The sequence below is a fragment of the Amblyraja radiata genome, chromosome 18 (genome assembly GCF_010909765.2).
Source record: "Amblyraja radiata isolate CabotCenter1 chromosome 18, sAmbRad1.1.pri, whole genome shotgun sequence".
Taxonomy (NCBI): domain Eukaryota; kingdom Metazoa; phylum Chordata; class Chondrichthyes; order Rajiformes; family Rajidae; genus Amblyraja; species Amblyraja radiata.
The window spans coordinates 7,043,139-7,060,161 of NC_045973.1; the positions used below are offsets into that span (position 1 = coordinate 7,043,139).

The 17,023-nt window shown below is 48.5% G+C and overlaps 1 protein-coding gene across 5 annotated transcripts in view; it reads right to left on the minus strand.

Annotated features, from left to right (window-relative positions):
• magi1 (membrane associated guanylate kinase, WW and PDZ domain containing 1) overlaps positions 1 to 17,023 on the minus strand; it is a 335,163-nt gene that overhangs the window by 104,462 nt on the left and 213,678 nt on the right. The window contains exon 1 of one of the 5 annotated variants that reach the window (XM_033036664.1): positions 3,063 to 3,418. The exons of the other annotated variants lie outside the window; for them this stretch is intronic. Within the exon in view, the coding sequence (XP_032892555.1) occupies positions 3,063 to 3,165 (103 nt within the window). The 5' untranslated portion in view covers positions 3,166 to 3,418. Of the gene's footprint in view, positions 1 to 3,062; positions 3,419 to 17,023 lie in introns of those variants that run through there. 5 annotated transcript variants of the gene reach the window in all.

Consider the following 17,023-nt stretch of genomic DNA (forward strand, 5'->3'; position numbering starts at 1 on the left):
GCCTCAGAGGGCGGTGGAGGCGGGTTCTCTGGATGCTTTCAAGGGAGAGCTAGATAGGGCTCTTAAAAATAGCGGAATCAGGGGATATGGGGAGAAGGCAGGAACGGGGTACTGATTGGGGATGATCAGCCATGATCACATTGAATGGCGGTGCTGGCTCGAAGGGCCGAATGGCCTCTACTCCTGCACCTATTGTCTATTGTCTAATGGCCCGTTTCCTTTATCACCGCTACTTTTTTGCATGTCCTTCATTCATTTGGTCTATATCTCCACATCATCGTCTATATCTCACCTTTCCTTTCCCCCTGACTCTCAGTCTTAACCCGAAACGGCACCCATTCCTTCTCTCCAGAGATGCTGCCTGTCCTGCTGAGTTACTCCAGCTTTTGGTGTCTATCTTCAATGTCACAATCTAAGACAGTCACAAATTTAGAAATTGAGTTTGGGGTTTTCGGCAGCAGTCGGTGCTTGGTCGAAGCCTTGTCAACTCTGACAGGAGGTAGGACACCTCCTGGGATTACCGAGAGAGATGGCTGTGGGCAGAGTATGTGATTAATAGCAAGTCGCTGACAAGGTTAAAAGCAACAAAATATAGATTGCAAACCTCAAGCCAAGAAACTGTTACCATTTTGCGGGCAATGTTTGCTGGTAATTTTTTCCTTTGAAGATGAAAATATTGAAATATCCTATTTGATAGCACGAGTCATGAAGAGTTAAAAATGAATAAAAATGCTCAATTTGCAAACTGCATAGTATTCTTTTTTATAACGTCAGATTACTGATTTCGGGATATTAAATAAAAAATCGAACAAATATTTAAGATGCCGGATTTGTGAAAAGCTTCTGTGGATTTAAAATGGTTTAATAGAATATTTCACTCAGGTTGTGGTAAGATTTGTGGCACTGACGCATCTGTAGTGGCTGAGCAATGATCCTTACTCTGGGTGCTGCCTGTACGATGTTTGTACCTTCTCCGTGTGACCACGTGGGTATCCTCTGGGTGCTCAGGTTTCCGCCCTCCCTCCAAAAGCGTGCAGGTTTGTCGGTTTATTGGCTTTGGTAAAATCTGTAAATTGCCCCCTAGTGCGTGTAGGACGGAGCTAGTGCACGGGACAATCGCTGGTCAGCGCGGAGTCAGGGGCCGAAGGGCAGGTTTCCACGCACCACCTCCAAGCTAAACTGAACCAAAGATATAAATGAGGAAACAATAGACAATAGGTGCAGGAGTAGGCCATTTGGCCCTTGGAGCCAGCACCGCCATTCAATGCGATCATGGCTGATCATCCACAATCAGTACCCCGTTCCTGCCTCCTCCCCATATCCCCTGACTCTGCTATCTTTAAGAGCCCTATCTAGCTCTCTCTTGAAAGCATCCAGAGAACCTGCCTCCACAGGCAGAGAATTCCACAGACTCGCCACTCTCTGTGTGAGAAAAAGTGTTTCCTCGTCTCCGTTCCAAACGGCTTACTCCTTATTCTTAAACTGTGGCCCCTGGTTCCGGACTCCCCCAACATCGGGAGCATGTTTCCTGCCTCTAGTGTGTCCAAGCCCTTAACAATCAAGGAAACAAGGAACTGCAGATGCCGTTCCTTTTTGCAGAGAAAAAAGACTCAAAGTGCTGGAGTAACTCAGCGGGTCAGGCCGCGTCTCTGGAGAACATGAACTGGTGACATTTCAGGTCGGGATACTTCTCCCGACTGCTGGCTTAGACGGAACAGTCTGAAGAAGGGACCCGACCCAAAACATCACCTATCCAAGTTCTCCAGAGATGCTGCCTGGCCCGCTGAGTTACTCCAGCACTCTGTGCATTTTTAAGACATATTAATGGGACATATTAATGCGCCTCTTATGAATGCTGTTACTTCAATTCCTTATTAGTGATGTCTGAGATCTTACACATTAGTGTTTTTATTAAATACAGAGCTGGGAGACAAATGGTTTCAGTTCATTATTGTCACATGTATCGAGGTACAGTGAAAAGCTTTGTTTTACATGCTATCCAAACCGATCAGATAACGCCAGTTCATTTATAGATGCAATCAGTTCAAACTCAAGTACAATAGATCATTCTCTCTTCTGTTAGTTAAGTTTTGACAATACCTAAAGCCCACGTCATATTTAAGTGAATGCAGCGAATTGTGGACGCAGCCCAGACCATCACAACAAAAAAACCAACCTCTCTTCCATTGACTCCGTTTACACCTTACGTTGCCTCAGCAAGGCCAGCAGCATAATCAAGGATGAATCGCACCCCAGCCACTCCAACCTCTCCTCACTCCCATCAGGCAAATGGTACAGAAGTGTGAAAAGGCACACCTGCAGATTCAGGGGCAGTTTGTTCCCAGCTGTTATCAGGCAACTGCAATATCCTACAACAAGCAGAGAGCAGTCCTGAGTTACTATCTACCTCATTGGTGACCCTCGGACTATCTTTAATCAGACTTTACCGGCTTTATCTTGCACTAAACGTTATTCCCTTCATCGTGTATCTGTACACTGTGGACGGCTCGATTGTAATCATGCATTGTCTTTCTGCTGGCTGGTTAGCACGCAACAAAAACCTTTTTTTTCCACCGTACCTCGGTACAAGTGACAATAAACTAAAACTAACTGAATATCTAAACATCAACTCCGAACAAATTGGCAAGAATCAGAATGCCCAGGGAAACAAAGAGAATGAAAAACGTAGGAAGGAACTGCAGATGCTGGTTTAACCCGAAGATAGACGCAAGAAGCTGGAGGAACTCAGCGGATCAGGCAGCATCTGTGGAGAGAAGGAATTGGTGGCGTTTTGGGTCGAGACCCTTCTTCAGACTGAGAGTCAGGGGAAAGGGAAACGAGAGACATAGACGGTGATAATGAAAATGCTCGCTCTCTGGTAATGAAAGGGTTAAAGGGTTAAACCATGAGAAAAGACTGCAGTTAACATTATTCCTGATACAGGCATCAAACATGTGAAGACGTAACCGGCTTCGGATTTTAGTCGGAATAATAAGACCGGAAGGTGCTCCAGCAATGGAAGAAAAACCTGAAAGAAAGGGAGCCACACAATAAGATCTTACCCTCGAGCTCGCTGTTAACACAATGGCCAATGCTATTAAGGCGGGGACGGGTGGCTAAATATTCCTGTAATACTCCAAAGGTTAGAGACGAAACACTAATCATCGAATCAACAGCTGTTTGCTCCCAGCTCCAACATCAATCGTTAGCACTGTCGACAAGCTCTCTCTCGCAAGCACTGCGGACAAATGGGAGTGTCGATACTGACAACCTGGATCCCTGCAGCCTGTTTGCTATTCAGACGATCGCCTAATGCTGCTTCCAACTTGCCCAGAAAGCTTATGCCTTCTCTCAACATATGTGCTACTATCCACCTCACTGGTGACGCTCGGACCAGCTCTGATTGGGCTTTACTGGTTTAATCTTGCACTAAACGCTACTCACAATGTTCCCTTTATTAGTTAGATCTAGTTCTCAGGGCTAACGGAATCAAGGGATGTGGGGAGAAAGCAGGAATGGGGTGCTGAATTTGGATGTTTAAGAAGGAACGGCAGATGCTGGAAAAATCGAAGGTAGACAAAAATGCTGGGGAAACTCAGCGGGTGAGGCAGCATCTATGGAGCGAAGGAATAGGCGACGTTTCGGCACGAGTCAGAAGAAGGGTCTTGACCCGAAACGTCACCCATTCCTTCGCTCCATAGATGCTGCCTCACCCGCTGGGTTTTGCCAGCATTTTTGTCTACCTACTGATTTTGGATGATGAGCCATGATCATATCGAACGGCGGTGCTGGCTCGAAGGGCCGAATGGTCTACTCCTTTTTCACGCAGAGAGTTCTGAGTGTGTGGAATTCTCTGCCTCAGCGGCCAGTGGCGGCTGGTTCTCTGGATGCTTGCAAGAGAGAGTTAGATAGAGCTCTTAGGGATAGCGGAATTAAGGGATATGGAGAGAAGGCAGGAACGGGGTACTGATTGTGGATGATCAGCCACGATCACATTGAATGGCGGTGCTGGCTCGAAGGGCCGAATGGCCTACTCCTGCACCTATTGTCTATTGTTTCCATGTTTATTATGTGTCTATACACTGTGGACGGCTCGATCGTAATCAAGTATTGTCTTTCCGCTGACTGCTGCCCGCAACAAAATGCTTTACACTGTACCTCGGTACACGTGACAATAAACTCGACTAAACTGAATATATAAACATCAAGTGTGCACAAACGGGAGAGATACAGACTGAAACCTGAAGCTGTACAGTGCAGGTTTACTGCTGTCTCAAAATGGGCCTCTGCACAAAGGCCTTCGCTGCTTTGTATCCCCGAGAATCAAATACGATTCACGCTGAGCGCAACAACAAAAACAACATCACAATTCAGGGTGGGGAGAGCGCGTTTAAAATGTTAGTTTAGTTTGAAAGATACAGCGCGGAAACAGGCCCTTCGGCCCACCGAGTCCGTGCCGGCCAGCGATCCCCGCACACTGACACTCAACATACGTACAGAAGGTAGTTGAGGCCAGTTCATTGGCTATATTTAAGAGGGAGTTAGATGTGGCCCTTGTGGCTAAAGGGATCAGGGGGTATGGAGAGAAGGCAGGTACAGGATACTGAGTTGGATGATCAGCCATGATCATATTGAATGGCGGTGCAGGCTCGAAGGGCTGAATGGCCTACTCCTGCACCTAATTTCTATGTTTCTACATGACGATTTACAGAATAACCTACAAAACATGTACGTCTTTGGAGGGTGGAAGGAAAGTGAGGATCTCGGAGAAAACCCACGCAGGTCACGGGGAGAAGGTACAAACTCCGTACAGACAGCGCCCGTGGTCAGGATTGAACCCTGGATCCTGTAAGCGCTGCAGGACAGCAACTCCACTGCTGCTTGCCCTCAGTGCAGCAAGGAATCTTATCGTTGCAGTCCAGTGCATTTAAAAAAAAATATTTGGACTGCCCCCCCCCCCCCCCCCCCCCCCCCCCCACATTGAACTCCCCTTTCCCCATTGTGGGAAGCTGTCCACCTTCCATCAGTCTGAAGAAGGGTCTCGACCCGAAACGTCGCCTATTCCTTCTCTCCATAGATGCTGCCTCACCATAAACCAGCATCTGCAGTTCCTTCCTACACAGATCTGTCGGGAAATTGGCCCAAACCAAGCCAGCTGCTTCTAGATTCCATGAAACCTTAATAACGGTGAGAGAGAGAGAGAGGGAGGGGGGAAAAAAGAGGCTGTAGTGTGCCTGCATTTGTATTTAATTAGTAGCCTATTTTCTGCGAAGTGGGGTCTAACATTTTATGAGGCAGCCCTGCAGGATGTGGAGAGCGTTGCTGAATGGTTGCTCAGCTGAACAGCTCCTGAATGCTGAGCACGAGCCGCAGTTTTGTAAAGACCCCTATTAAAAATAACGACAGCTATGGATCGGACATCCCCCCTCGTCCCCTCCCCCCCCTCCCCCCCCTCCCGACCCTTTGATCAAAGTGCAAGCATCATCTGCAGCATCCCAGAAAACAAAGCTCTCACTTTTTTGCATCTTTCATTCATTTCTTCAATATACTCTCTCTCTCTCTCCCCATCTCTCTCTTTCTCCCCCCTTCTCTCTCCCCCCTCCTCTCTCTTTCTATCTCTAGTTCTCTCCCTCTCTCTAATCTCTCTCTCTTTTTATATCTATTTCTCTCCCTCTCTCTCTATTTCTCTCTATATTTTTCGCCATATCTCTATTTTTTCTCTCTCTCTCTCCTGTCAATATCTCTTGTATTCCCTTTCCCCCGGCTCAGTCTGAAGAACTGCAAACGTCACCCATTCCTTCTCTCCAGAGATGCTGCCTGGCCCGCTGAGTTACTCCAGCATTTTGGTGTCTTATCTTTGGTTTAAACCGGAGCATCTGCAGTTCCTCCCGACACAAAGCTCCCACCCTTCCCCCTCCCTGACAGACAAAAACCCCACCACGACTTACAGAGAAAACACTGTGGGCAGCAGAGTACAAAAGCAAGTGAGTGCACACCCCCGTACATTCACGCCAGCCCTCCATCGCACTGCTCATGAATGGAGCAACACTCAGCCCGGCTACTGAAACTACAACCAGTCGAACCGTAACCACTGAGTCCACAATTCACCTTAGTCTCAGATTCTCATCTCACTCTGCAGTAGTCAGTGTGTGTGTGTGTGTGTGTGTGTGTGTGTGTGTGTGTGTGTGTGTGTGTGTGTGTGTGTGTGTGTGTGTGTGTGTGTGTGTGCGTGTGGACATGTGTGCGTGTGTGTGCGTGTGGACATGTGTGTGTGTGTGTGTGTGTGTGTGTGTGTGTGCGCGCGCGAGTGTGAATATGTGTGTGTGTGAATGTGTGTGTGTGTATGTGTGTGAGTGCGTGTGTGAGTGTGTGAGTGTGTGTGTATATGTGTGTGTGTGTGTGTGTGCGTGTGTGTGTGTGTGTGTGTGTGTGTGCGCGTGTGTGCCTGTGTTGTGTCCAGATTTGACGTGATCATTAGTCCAGTACAATGGGCTTGTCAGCATTGCTGGCAGCAGCTGTCTGTGAACCTGCTTCCTAAGGTGCAGCGTGCTGTTTGCTAACAGCTGCAGAGGCTTTGAAAACCAGGGGGCTCCCAACACAATAGGGCAGAGAAACAAAAGGCCGTTCACACAACCCCCAGCCTCCATATTCCCAGCTGGGGCTCCAGTAACGCTGAATAGGCCACCGCTCAATAAAAAAAACACAAGAACCCACAGCCCGAAACCTGAAGCCTAATCTGCTGTACATAAATCAGAGCCAGCTCTCAATTCCAATCGGACTGGATGAAATATGATTTTTTTCCCCCCCTCTTTTTAAAATAAAATTGAAGTGATTGAATTTGAAAGCAGGCTGGGCCTGTGGAACACAGGGGACAAGGTACAGTGTACATACTGCCTTTCTCAGCTGCAACCTTCAGCCCTGGAATAATCATTTGGAAAAAGCAGCTGGTGTATAGACAGATGTCAGACAGCAGTGAGAACGAGTTTTAATTAATTCATCATCACAGTTAGGCTCACAGTGAAGAAGGCCTCTGGTTTATTCGTGGGTGGGGGGGAACAATTGACCATAATATAATCTCTCTCTCTCTCTCTCTCTCTCTCTCCCCATCTCTCTCCCATTCTCTCTCTCTTTCCCCCTCTCTCTCCCATTCTCTCCCTCCAATTCTTCTCTCTCTGCTATTTTTCTCTCTCCCATTCTCTCTCATTCTCTCTCCCTCCCCCCCCCCCCCCTCTCCCTCCCTCTCTCCCCCCATCTCTCTCTGTGTTTCCAGAGCTGCCTGCAGTAAGCTGGCATTCTCACTGTGTCACCTATGCATTCGGCACATAAAGGAACCGCTGCAACGGGCACAGGTCCGAGCCATCAATTCGATAAACGCCACCCTCACCATCAAAGCCTGGAGCTTCCTTCAGCGGGGTTAAGGAGCTAAGCACGTACTGCAGTTCCTGAATGGCCCTTTCAGCAGCTCATCCCCAGCTGATCAACATGCACACACACAAATACTTACTAGCAGCTGCCGCTCCTGTACAACGGCACACACACTCAGTGAGGGCTTTCTCTCACTCACACCCATCTCAATGCACGCTATTCACAGCCCGCTCTCCACTGCACTTTCCTCTCTCTCTCTCTCTCTCTCTCTCTCTCTCTCTCTAATTCTCACATTCTCTCTCTCTTTCTCTCATCTCTCATTCTCACATTCTCTCTCGCATTCTCTCTCTCTTTCTCCCTCTATCACATTCACTCTCTCCCCATTCTCTTTCTCATTCTCTCTTTCTCTCATTCTCTCACATTCTATCTCTCTCTCTCTCTCTCTCTCTCAATCTCTCTCATTCTCTCTCTCTCAATCTCATAGACATAGACATAGAAAATAGGTGCAGGAGGAGGCCATTCGGCCCTTCGTGCCAGCACCGCCATTCATTGTGATCATGGCTGATCGTCCCCAATCTATGTTTCTATGTTTCTCTCTTATTCTCTCTCTGTCCCCTCCCTTCCCTACCCCTCTCTCTCTCTCTCTCTCTCTCAATCTCTCTCTCTCCCCCCTCCCCGTTGTCTATCCATGGTCTGTACCCAAACAAGGGCGACATGACCCTGCCAATCAACATGGGAAAATGATGTCAAGCTACGCTCATTGGCATCAAACCCACGGTTGCCACTGAAAAATGTTCAACATGTTGAAAATTCAGCGGCGACCAGACAGACTCTACGACTCTTTGGGCGACTTGAGGAGACGACTCACGACCATACAGGCCACACCCCGGCCGGCGACAGCCTAGTCGCCTAAAAAAATCGCCTCAGTGGGACAGGCCCATAAAGCTCACAGAGGGACGACAGATGGCACAATGGGCTAAGTGTTCGGCTGGCAACCGGAAGGTAGCCGGTTCGAATCCCGCTTGGAGTGCATACTGTCGTTGTGTCCTTGGGCAAGGCACTTCACCCACCTTTGCCTGTGTGTGAATGTGTGTGAATGTGTGTGAATGTGTGTGAGTGATTGGTGGTGGTCGGAGGGGCCGTAGGCGCAGATTGGCAGCCACGCTTCCGTCAGTCTGCCCCAGGGCAGCTGTGGCTACAGAAGTAGCTTACCACCACCGAGTGTGACTGAGGAGTGAATGAATAATGCGATGTAAAGTGCCTTGAGTATTAGAAAGGCACTATATAAATCCCATCCATTATTATTATTATTAGAGGTAGTTCTAGCAATGGGTGGTGGACCCCAAACAAGAGGGTCTTAATGTTCTCAGCATCCCACTGAGGAGCAAGCCCAAGAAGCAAACCAAAGACAGACACAATGTGCTGGAGTAAATGTTAACTGGAGTTAACCTATGATGAGCGTTTGACGGCACTGGGCCTGTACTCGCTGGAGTTTAGAAGAATGGGGGGGGGGGGGGGGGCACATCAAAACTCACAGAATAGTGAAAGGCTTGGATAGAGTGGATGTGGAGAGGATGTTTCCACTGGTGCGAGAGTCTAGAACTAGAGGTCACAGCCTCGGAATTAAAGGACGTTCTTTTAGGAAGGAGATGAGGAGTAATTTCTTTAGCCAGGGGGTGGTGAATCTGTGGAATTTATTGCCACAGACGGATGTGGAGGCCGTCAGTGGATATATTTAAGGCAGAGATGGATAGATTCTTGATTAGTACAGGTATCAGGGGTTACGGGGAGAAGGCAGGAGAATTAGGTTAAGAGAGATAGATTAGCCATGATTGAATGGCGGAGTGGACTCGATGGGCCGAATGACCTAATTCATAGAAACATAGAAAATAGGTGCAGGAGTAGGCCATTCGGCCCTTCGAGCCTGCACCCCCATTCAATATGATCATGGCTGATCATCCAACTCAGTATCCTGTACCTGCCTTCTCTCCATACCCCCTGATCCCTTTAGCCACAAGGGCCACATCTAACTCCCTCTTAAATATAGCCAATGAACTGGCCTCAACTACCCTCTGTGGCAGAGAATTCCAGAGATTCACCACTCTCTGTGTGAAAAATGTTTTTCTCATCTCGGTCCTAAAAGATTTCCCCCTTATCCTTAAACTGTGACCCCTTGTTCTGGACTTCCCCAACATCGGGAACAATCTTCCTGCATCTAGCCTGTCCAACCTCTTAAGAATGTTGTAAGTTTCTATAAGATCCCCCCTCAATCTTCGAAATTCTAGCGAGTACAAGCCGAGTCTATCCAGTCTTTCTTCATATGAAAGTCCTGACATCCCAGGTGAACCTTCTCTGCACTCCCTCTATGGCAAGAATTCTACTCCTACAACTTATGACCTTCAGCACGGCAGCAGTTAAATGAATGAAAGCAGCGTAATACTGACTAACAGGAATGTGCAGACACCTTCACAATTCTTTGCTGAATTAATTGATTTTCAGTCAAAGTAATGATGGCTGCAGGAAGAGCGGGGTGAAGGCAATCACTCGCAGATGGGAATGATTTGAATGCTAGCGCACCATTGACACATCCTGTTGAGTCACCCTTCCATTAACGTGTGACTTTGTTGTAGTTTAGTTTAGAAATACAGCACGGAAACAGGCCCTTCGGCCCATCGAGTCCGCGCCGACCAGCGATCCCCGCACATTAACGCTATCCCTAAACGAAACTAAATATATCTCTAAACTAAACTAAAGACGTGCGGGTTTGTGGGTTCATTGGCCCCTGGAGATTGCTCTGAGTGTGTAAGGAGTGGATACAAAAGTGTGTATAAAATTATGAGAGGAATAGATCGGGTAGACGCACAGAGTCTTTTGCATAGGATCGGTGAATCGAGGACCAGAGGACATAGGTTTAAGGTGAAGGGGGAAAGATTTAATAGGAATCCGAGGGGGGAACTTTTTCACACAAAGGGTGGTGGGTGTATGGAACGAGCTGCCAGAGGAGGTAGTTGAGGCTGGGACTATCCCAACGTTTAAGAAGCAGTTAGACAGGTACATGGTTAGGACAGGTTTGGAGGGATATGGACCAAATGTAGGCAAGTGGGACTAGTGTAGATGGGGCATGTTGGCCGGTGTGGGCAAGTTGGGCCGTAGGGCCCGTTTCCACACTGTGTCACTCTATGTGATAATGAGTGTGAGCGGGTGTTGGATAGTCGGCTGTGGGCTGAAGGGCCTGTTTCCATACTACATTTTTCAATTAAACAATAAAGTATGCCTACTTTGAAGAAGTTCTCCTCCTCTCTCCGACACTCTCACTCACCCCCCTCTGTGACCCCCCCCCCCCCCCCCCCCCCCCACCCTCTCTAAACCTTTTCATTCCTAACTGCCAGCAGCAACATCTGTTACAGGCCCTGATTTGTTCTGGTCTCTTCTCATCTCTAGTTTCCCCTTTCCTCCACCCCCCCCCCCCCCCCCCACTCCCGCCACCACTACTTCCAGTCTGAAGACGAGTTCTTACCAGAAACGGCACCTACTCTTTCTCTCCAGTGATGGTCTTATAGAGGTGTACAAAATCAAGAATGGAATAGATCGGGTAGATGCACAGAATCTCTTGCCCAGAGTAGGGGAATCGAGAACCATTGACCAGAGGTTTAAGGGGGGGGGGGGGGGGGGGAAAGATTTAATAGGAACCTGAGGGGTAACTTTTTCACACAAAGGGTGGAGGGTGTATGGAACGAGCTGCCAGAGGAGGTATGTAAAAGGAACTGCAGATGCTGGTTTCAACTGAAGATCGACACAGAATGCTGGAGTATCTCAGCGGGATAGGCAGCATCTCTGGAGAGAAGGAATGGGTGACGTTTCGGGTTCGAGCAGGGTTACTCCAGCTTTTTGTGCCAGAGGAGGTCGTTGGGGGCAGGTGTGATCACACGAAGTCTCATAAACTTTTGGACAGGTGAATAGATAGGACGGATTTTGAGGGATATGGGCAGGTGCGATGGGACCTGTTGGCCGGTGTGGGCAAGTTGGGCCGAAGGGCCTCTTCCCATGCTGTAAGACTATGACTCTATGCTGCCTGACCTGCTGAGTTACTCCAGCACTTTGTGCCTATCTACAATGTTGCCCGCCATGTTCTCAACTGCAGTTTGTTTTCCAATTTCACTGATGCCCGAAACAACGCTGCTGTTTTTCTTCTCCTCAGCAAATCAATGGTGGGTCGGTGGCCCAATGATAGAGGCAGGAGAAATCCATGCTGGATCCATGACCCGATGGAACATGAGCGACTCCTCTGCTGATGTTACAGTTGCTGTAAAACAGGACAGGCTCAACCGGAACATCAAATCTTCAGATCGCTCGAGATTAATGAGATGTTCCATCCAGCCATAAACCAGGGCAGTCACGGTGGGGCAGGGGCAGAGTTGCTGCCTGACAGTGCTTGCAGCACCCAGGTTCAATCCTGACCACGGGTGCTGTCTGTACGGAGTTTGCACGTACTCCCCGTGACCTGCGTGGGTTTTCTCCGAGATCTTTGGTTTCCTCCCGCACTCCAAAGACGCACAGGTTTGTACGCTAATTGTCTTGTAAATTGTAATTTGACCCTAGGTAGGACGGTAGGAATGCCATTATAGACTGCAGGGATCGCTGGTCGGCACGGACTCGGTGGGCCGAAGGGCCTGATTCCACACCATACCTTGAAACTAAACTACAGATGCAAGTTTACAGCAAAGAATGACACACAGAGTGCTGGAGTGACTCTCGCGGGTCAGGCAGCGTCTCTGGAGAAAAAGTGCGGGTGGCGTTTGGGGCGGGGGGCCATTCTTCAGACTAGTTCAGATCTAGAACAGACTGAAACAGATCTAGTGTTTAAGAAGGAACTGCAGATGCTGGAAAATCGTAGGTACACACAAAAATGCTGGAGAAACTCAGCGGGTGCAGTAGCATCTATGGAGCGAAGGAAATAGGCAACGTTTCGGGCCGAAACCCTTGGGTTTCGGCCTGAAACGTTGCCTATTTCCCCAAGGGATTCGGCCCGAAAACGTTGCCTATTTCCCCAAGGGATTCGGCCCGAAAACGTTGCCTATTTCCTTCGCTCCATAGATGCTGCTGCACCCGCTGAGTTTCTCCAGCATTTTTGTGTACCTGGAACAGATCTAGTTCAGTTCACCCAGGGCTGTGTGGTTTTTCAACTCATTTATTGATATCCATATCACTTTAAACTGAAGAAGGGCCTCGACCTGAAACGTCGCCTGTCCCTTCCCTCCGCAGATTCTGCCTGACCCGTTGTGTTCTTCCAGCATGTTGCGTTTTGTTCAAGAATCCAATATCTGCAGTTTCTTGTGTCTCGAAAAATGATTGGCTTTAGTCTTGAAATTATTATTTGATCCAGATTCATAACCTCCTTTGGGCTTTTTGTGAAGACCAGCCCCTTGATTTCAGCTCCCATTATGCTTGCTTTAGCGTTGTTGTGGCTCTTAGCTTCAGAGTTCCTCACTAGAGTATATTTGGTTTCACCCCTATACCCGATTGAATCCTTCTATAATTAAATGCCTTGGATCGATGCTCTATCTTTTCATTCAAAGGAATGCAGGCAAGCTTCATGTACCACTGATGGAGCTAATACATCTGCTGCCTCACAGTGCCAGCGACCCGGGTTCGATCCTGACTACGGGTTCCTGTCGGCAAGGAGTTTGCATGTTCTCCCAGTGACCGCGTGGGTTTCCTCCGGGTGCTCCGGTTTCCTCCCACATCTCAAAGAGGTGCCGGCTTGTACATTGAATTGGCCTGATGACCAAGAGGTCGCAGCAGGTGAGGCCATTCAGCCCAATCCAGACTTCCCCGCCATTCAATCCTAGCTGATCCATTGTTCCCTCTCAACCCCATTCTCCTGCCTTCTTCCCGTAACCTTTGATACTCTCGTGGGTAAATTTGCCCCTGGTACGTAGGGAGTGCGCGAGGAGGTGGGACAACAGGGAACTAGTGTGATCAATGGTTGACATGGACTCAGTGGGCTGAAAGGCCTGTTTGCAGACTGTACCTCTAAAACCATCAACTTAAAAACTAAAACTGAGCCACATTAGAGTACGACGGTAAATTTGTCCCGTGCATCGACAAGGGTGACCACGTGCCAACAGTTTTGGTCACACTTTATGCAAGTCACACTCAGACTGCACCATAGCCGAGCTCTAATAATCCACCCGTAAATGTAACAGTTGTCGCGGCATTAATTATTCACAGTAACATTTTCAAATAATCTGCCAATTTATGAATGCTAAATACAAAAACCAGACCCAATTCAGAAAAGTGATGCAGTGCAGCGATGTTATTAATTTAGAACGCACTTGCAGGAAGAAACGAATGAGCAGTTTTCCGATTTGGATCCAGTGCTGAAGCTTGCCTGTTGCTTCATCGACTCAGTGTGGAAACAGGCCCTTCGGCCCAACTTGCCCACGCCGACCAACATGCCCCCAGCTACACTAGTCCCACCTGCCTGCGTTCGGACCGCATCCCTCTCAACCTATGATAGACACATGATAGACACAAGAGTGCTGGAGTAACTCAGCGGGACAGGCAGCAACTCTGGAGAGAAGGAACGGGTGACGTTTTGGGTCGAGACACTTCTTCAGATCTGTGTACCTGTCCAAATGTTTTTTTTTTAAAGCACGGAGTGGGCAGCACGGTGGCACACCGGTAGAGTTGCTGCCTTACAGCACCAGAGACCCGGGTTCGATCCTGACCTCTGGTGCTGTCTGTATGGAGTTTGTACGTTCTCCCCGTGACTGCGTAAGTTTTCCCCGTGTGCTCCAGTTCCCTCCCACGCTCTAAAGATGTACAGTTTGTACGTTAATTGTCTATGAATGAATGAATGAATGAATGAATGAATGAATGAATGAATGAATACGTTTATTGGCCAAGTATGTAGACATACAACGAATTTGCATTCTATAGTAAAAAAATGTAAATTGTCCCTATTGTGTATAGCATAGTGCTAATGTATGGGGTGATCGCTGGTCGGCACAGACTCAGTAGGCTGAAGGGCCTGGTTTTGCACTGTATCTCTAGACTTGAATATTGTGTTCAGTTCCGGGCACCATGTTATAGGAAAGATATTGTCAAGCTTGAAAGGGTTCAGAGAAGATTTACGAGGATGTTGCCAGGACTAGAGGGTGTGAGCTATAGGGAGAGGTTGAGTAGGCTGGGTCTCTATTCCATGGAGCGCAGGAGGATGAGGGGTGATCTTATAGAGAGGTACAAAATCATGAGAAGAATAGATCGGGTAGATGCACAGAGTATTTTACCCAGAGTTGGGGAATCGAGGACCAGAGGACATATATTCAGGGTGAAGGGGAACAGATTTAACAGGAATCCGAGGGGTAACTTTTCCACACAGAGGGTGTGGGTGTATGGAACAAGCTGCCAGAGGAGTTAGTTGAGGCTGGGACTATCCCATCGTTTGAAGAAACAGTTGGACAGATACATGGATAGGACAGGTTTGGAGGGATATGGACCAAGCACAGGCAAGTGGGACTAGGGTTGCTGGGACATTGTGGGCCGGTGTGGGCGAGTTGGGCCGAAGGGCCTGTTTCCACACTGTGTCACTCGATGACTCTAAACTAAAAACTAAACCAAAGTGACAAGGCAGACAAAAATGCTGGAGAAACTCAGCGGGTGAGGCAGCATCTATGGAGCGAAGGAATGGGCGACGTTTCGGGTCGAGACCCTTCTTCAGTCTGAAGGAATAGGTGACGTTTCGGGTCGAGACCCTTCCGGGTCTCGACCCGAAACGTCACCTATTCCTTCACTCCATAGATGCTGCCTCACCCGCTGAGTTTCTCCAGCATTTTTGTCTACCTTCGATTTTTCCAGCATCTGCAGTTCTTTCTTAAACATCTGAGTTCTTTCTTAAACTTTACTGGTCCGACAGCAAGTCTGGAGAGCATGGAGAGGTGACGGTTCAGGTCAGGACCTTTCTTCAGACTGATTGTAGGTGGGGGGAGGGGGAAAGACAGTGTGTAGAGCAGAGAGGCAGGACCAAGCCTGGCAGGGAGCAGCAGGTCGATGATGCAGGTTAGGAGGGTTTATTGATAGGCAGGTGGTTGGACGAAGGCCAGAGATGAAAAGAGAGATGTGAGCCAAAAAACAGAGGTCCAGGCAGCATCTGCGGAGGATATGGGCCAGTGGCGTTTTGGGTCTGGACCCTACTTCACACTGGCTGGGAGCATGTCCTCCAAAGATGCTGCCTGATCCGCCGTGTCACTCCAGCACTTTGCGTTCCACCTAAATGAAGTTTCCCATCTCAAAATCGCAACAAATCTTATACAGCTTAAAACAGAGACGCATGCTTTAGGTGCCACTAGCCTACAGTAAATGATTTAGACAATAGACAATGGACAATAGGTGCAGGAGTAGCCAGCTGGTACACCAGTGCTATCCTGCACATTAGGGACAATAGACAATAGGTGCAGGAGTAGGCCATTCGGCCCTTCGAGCCAGCACCGCCATTCAATGTGATCATGGCTGATCATCCCCAATCAGTACCCCGTCCCTGCCTTCTCCCCATATCCCCTGACTCCGCTATTTTTAAGAGCCCTATCTAGCTCTCTCTTGAAAGCATCCAGAGAACCAGCCTCCACCGCCCTCTGAGGCAGATAATTCCACACTCACAACTCTCTGTGAGAAAAAGTGTTTCCTCGTCTCCTTTCTAAATGGCTTACTCCTTATTCTTAAACTGTGGCCCCTGGTTCTGGACTCCCCCAACATCGGGAACATGTTTCCTGCCTCTAGCGTGTCCAAACCCTTAACAATCTCATATGTTTCAATGAGATGCCCTCTCATCCTTCTAAACTCCAGAGCGTACAAGCCCAGCCGCTCCATTCTCTGGAGAATGTTACACTCTGCATTAACTATATTACTGTTGATTGTAACACTTTGCATTAACTATTTATGTGCTGGAAGGAACTGCAGATGCTGGTTTAAAGGCAGCATCTCCGGATAGAAGGAATGGGTGACGTTTCGGATTGAAACATCTTCTTCAGGCTAGAGAAGAAGAACTGGAGAAGAACTGGTCTGAAGAAGGGTCTCGACCCAAAACATCACCCATTCCTTCTCTCCAGAGATGCTGCCTGTCCCGCTGAGTTACTCCAGCGTTCTGTGTCTTACAGGTAAAGGTAACATTTAATATGGAGCGATCTCCCGGTTGCCAAACACGTCAACTCCCCCTCCCATTCCCACACTGACCTTTCCGTCCTGGGCCTCCTCCACTGTCAGAGTGGGGCCACACGCAGATTGGAGGAACAGCACCTCATATTTCGCCTGGGTAGCTTAAACCCCAGCGGTATGAACATTGACTTCTCTAATTTCAAGTAACACTAGCATCCCTTCTCGCTCCATCCCCCCCCCCCCCCCCCCCCACACACACACACACCCTAGTCATCCTGCTAGCTTCATTGCTCATATCCCTTCAATATCACCTCCGACACAGCCAACAATGGACCATTGTGGGCTCCACCTTTCCTTGGCCATCTGTGCCGACTCTGATTTGTTCTGAACCTTTCCATACCTCTGGTTTCCCTCTCCCCTGACTCCCCGAAACGTCTCCCATTCCTTCTCTCCAGAGATGCTGCCTGACCCGCTGAGTTACTCCAGCAATTTGTGCCTATCTTCG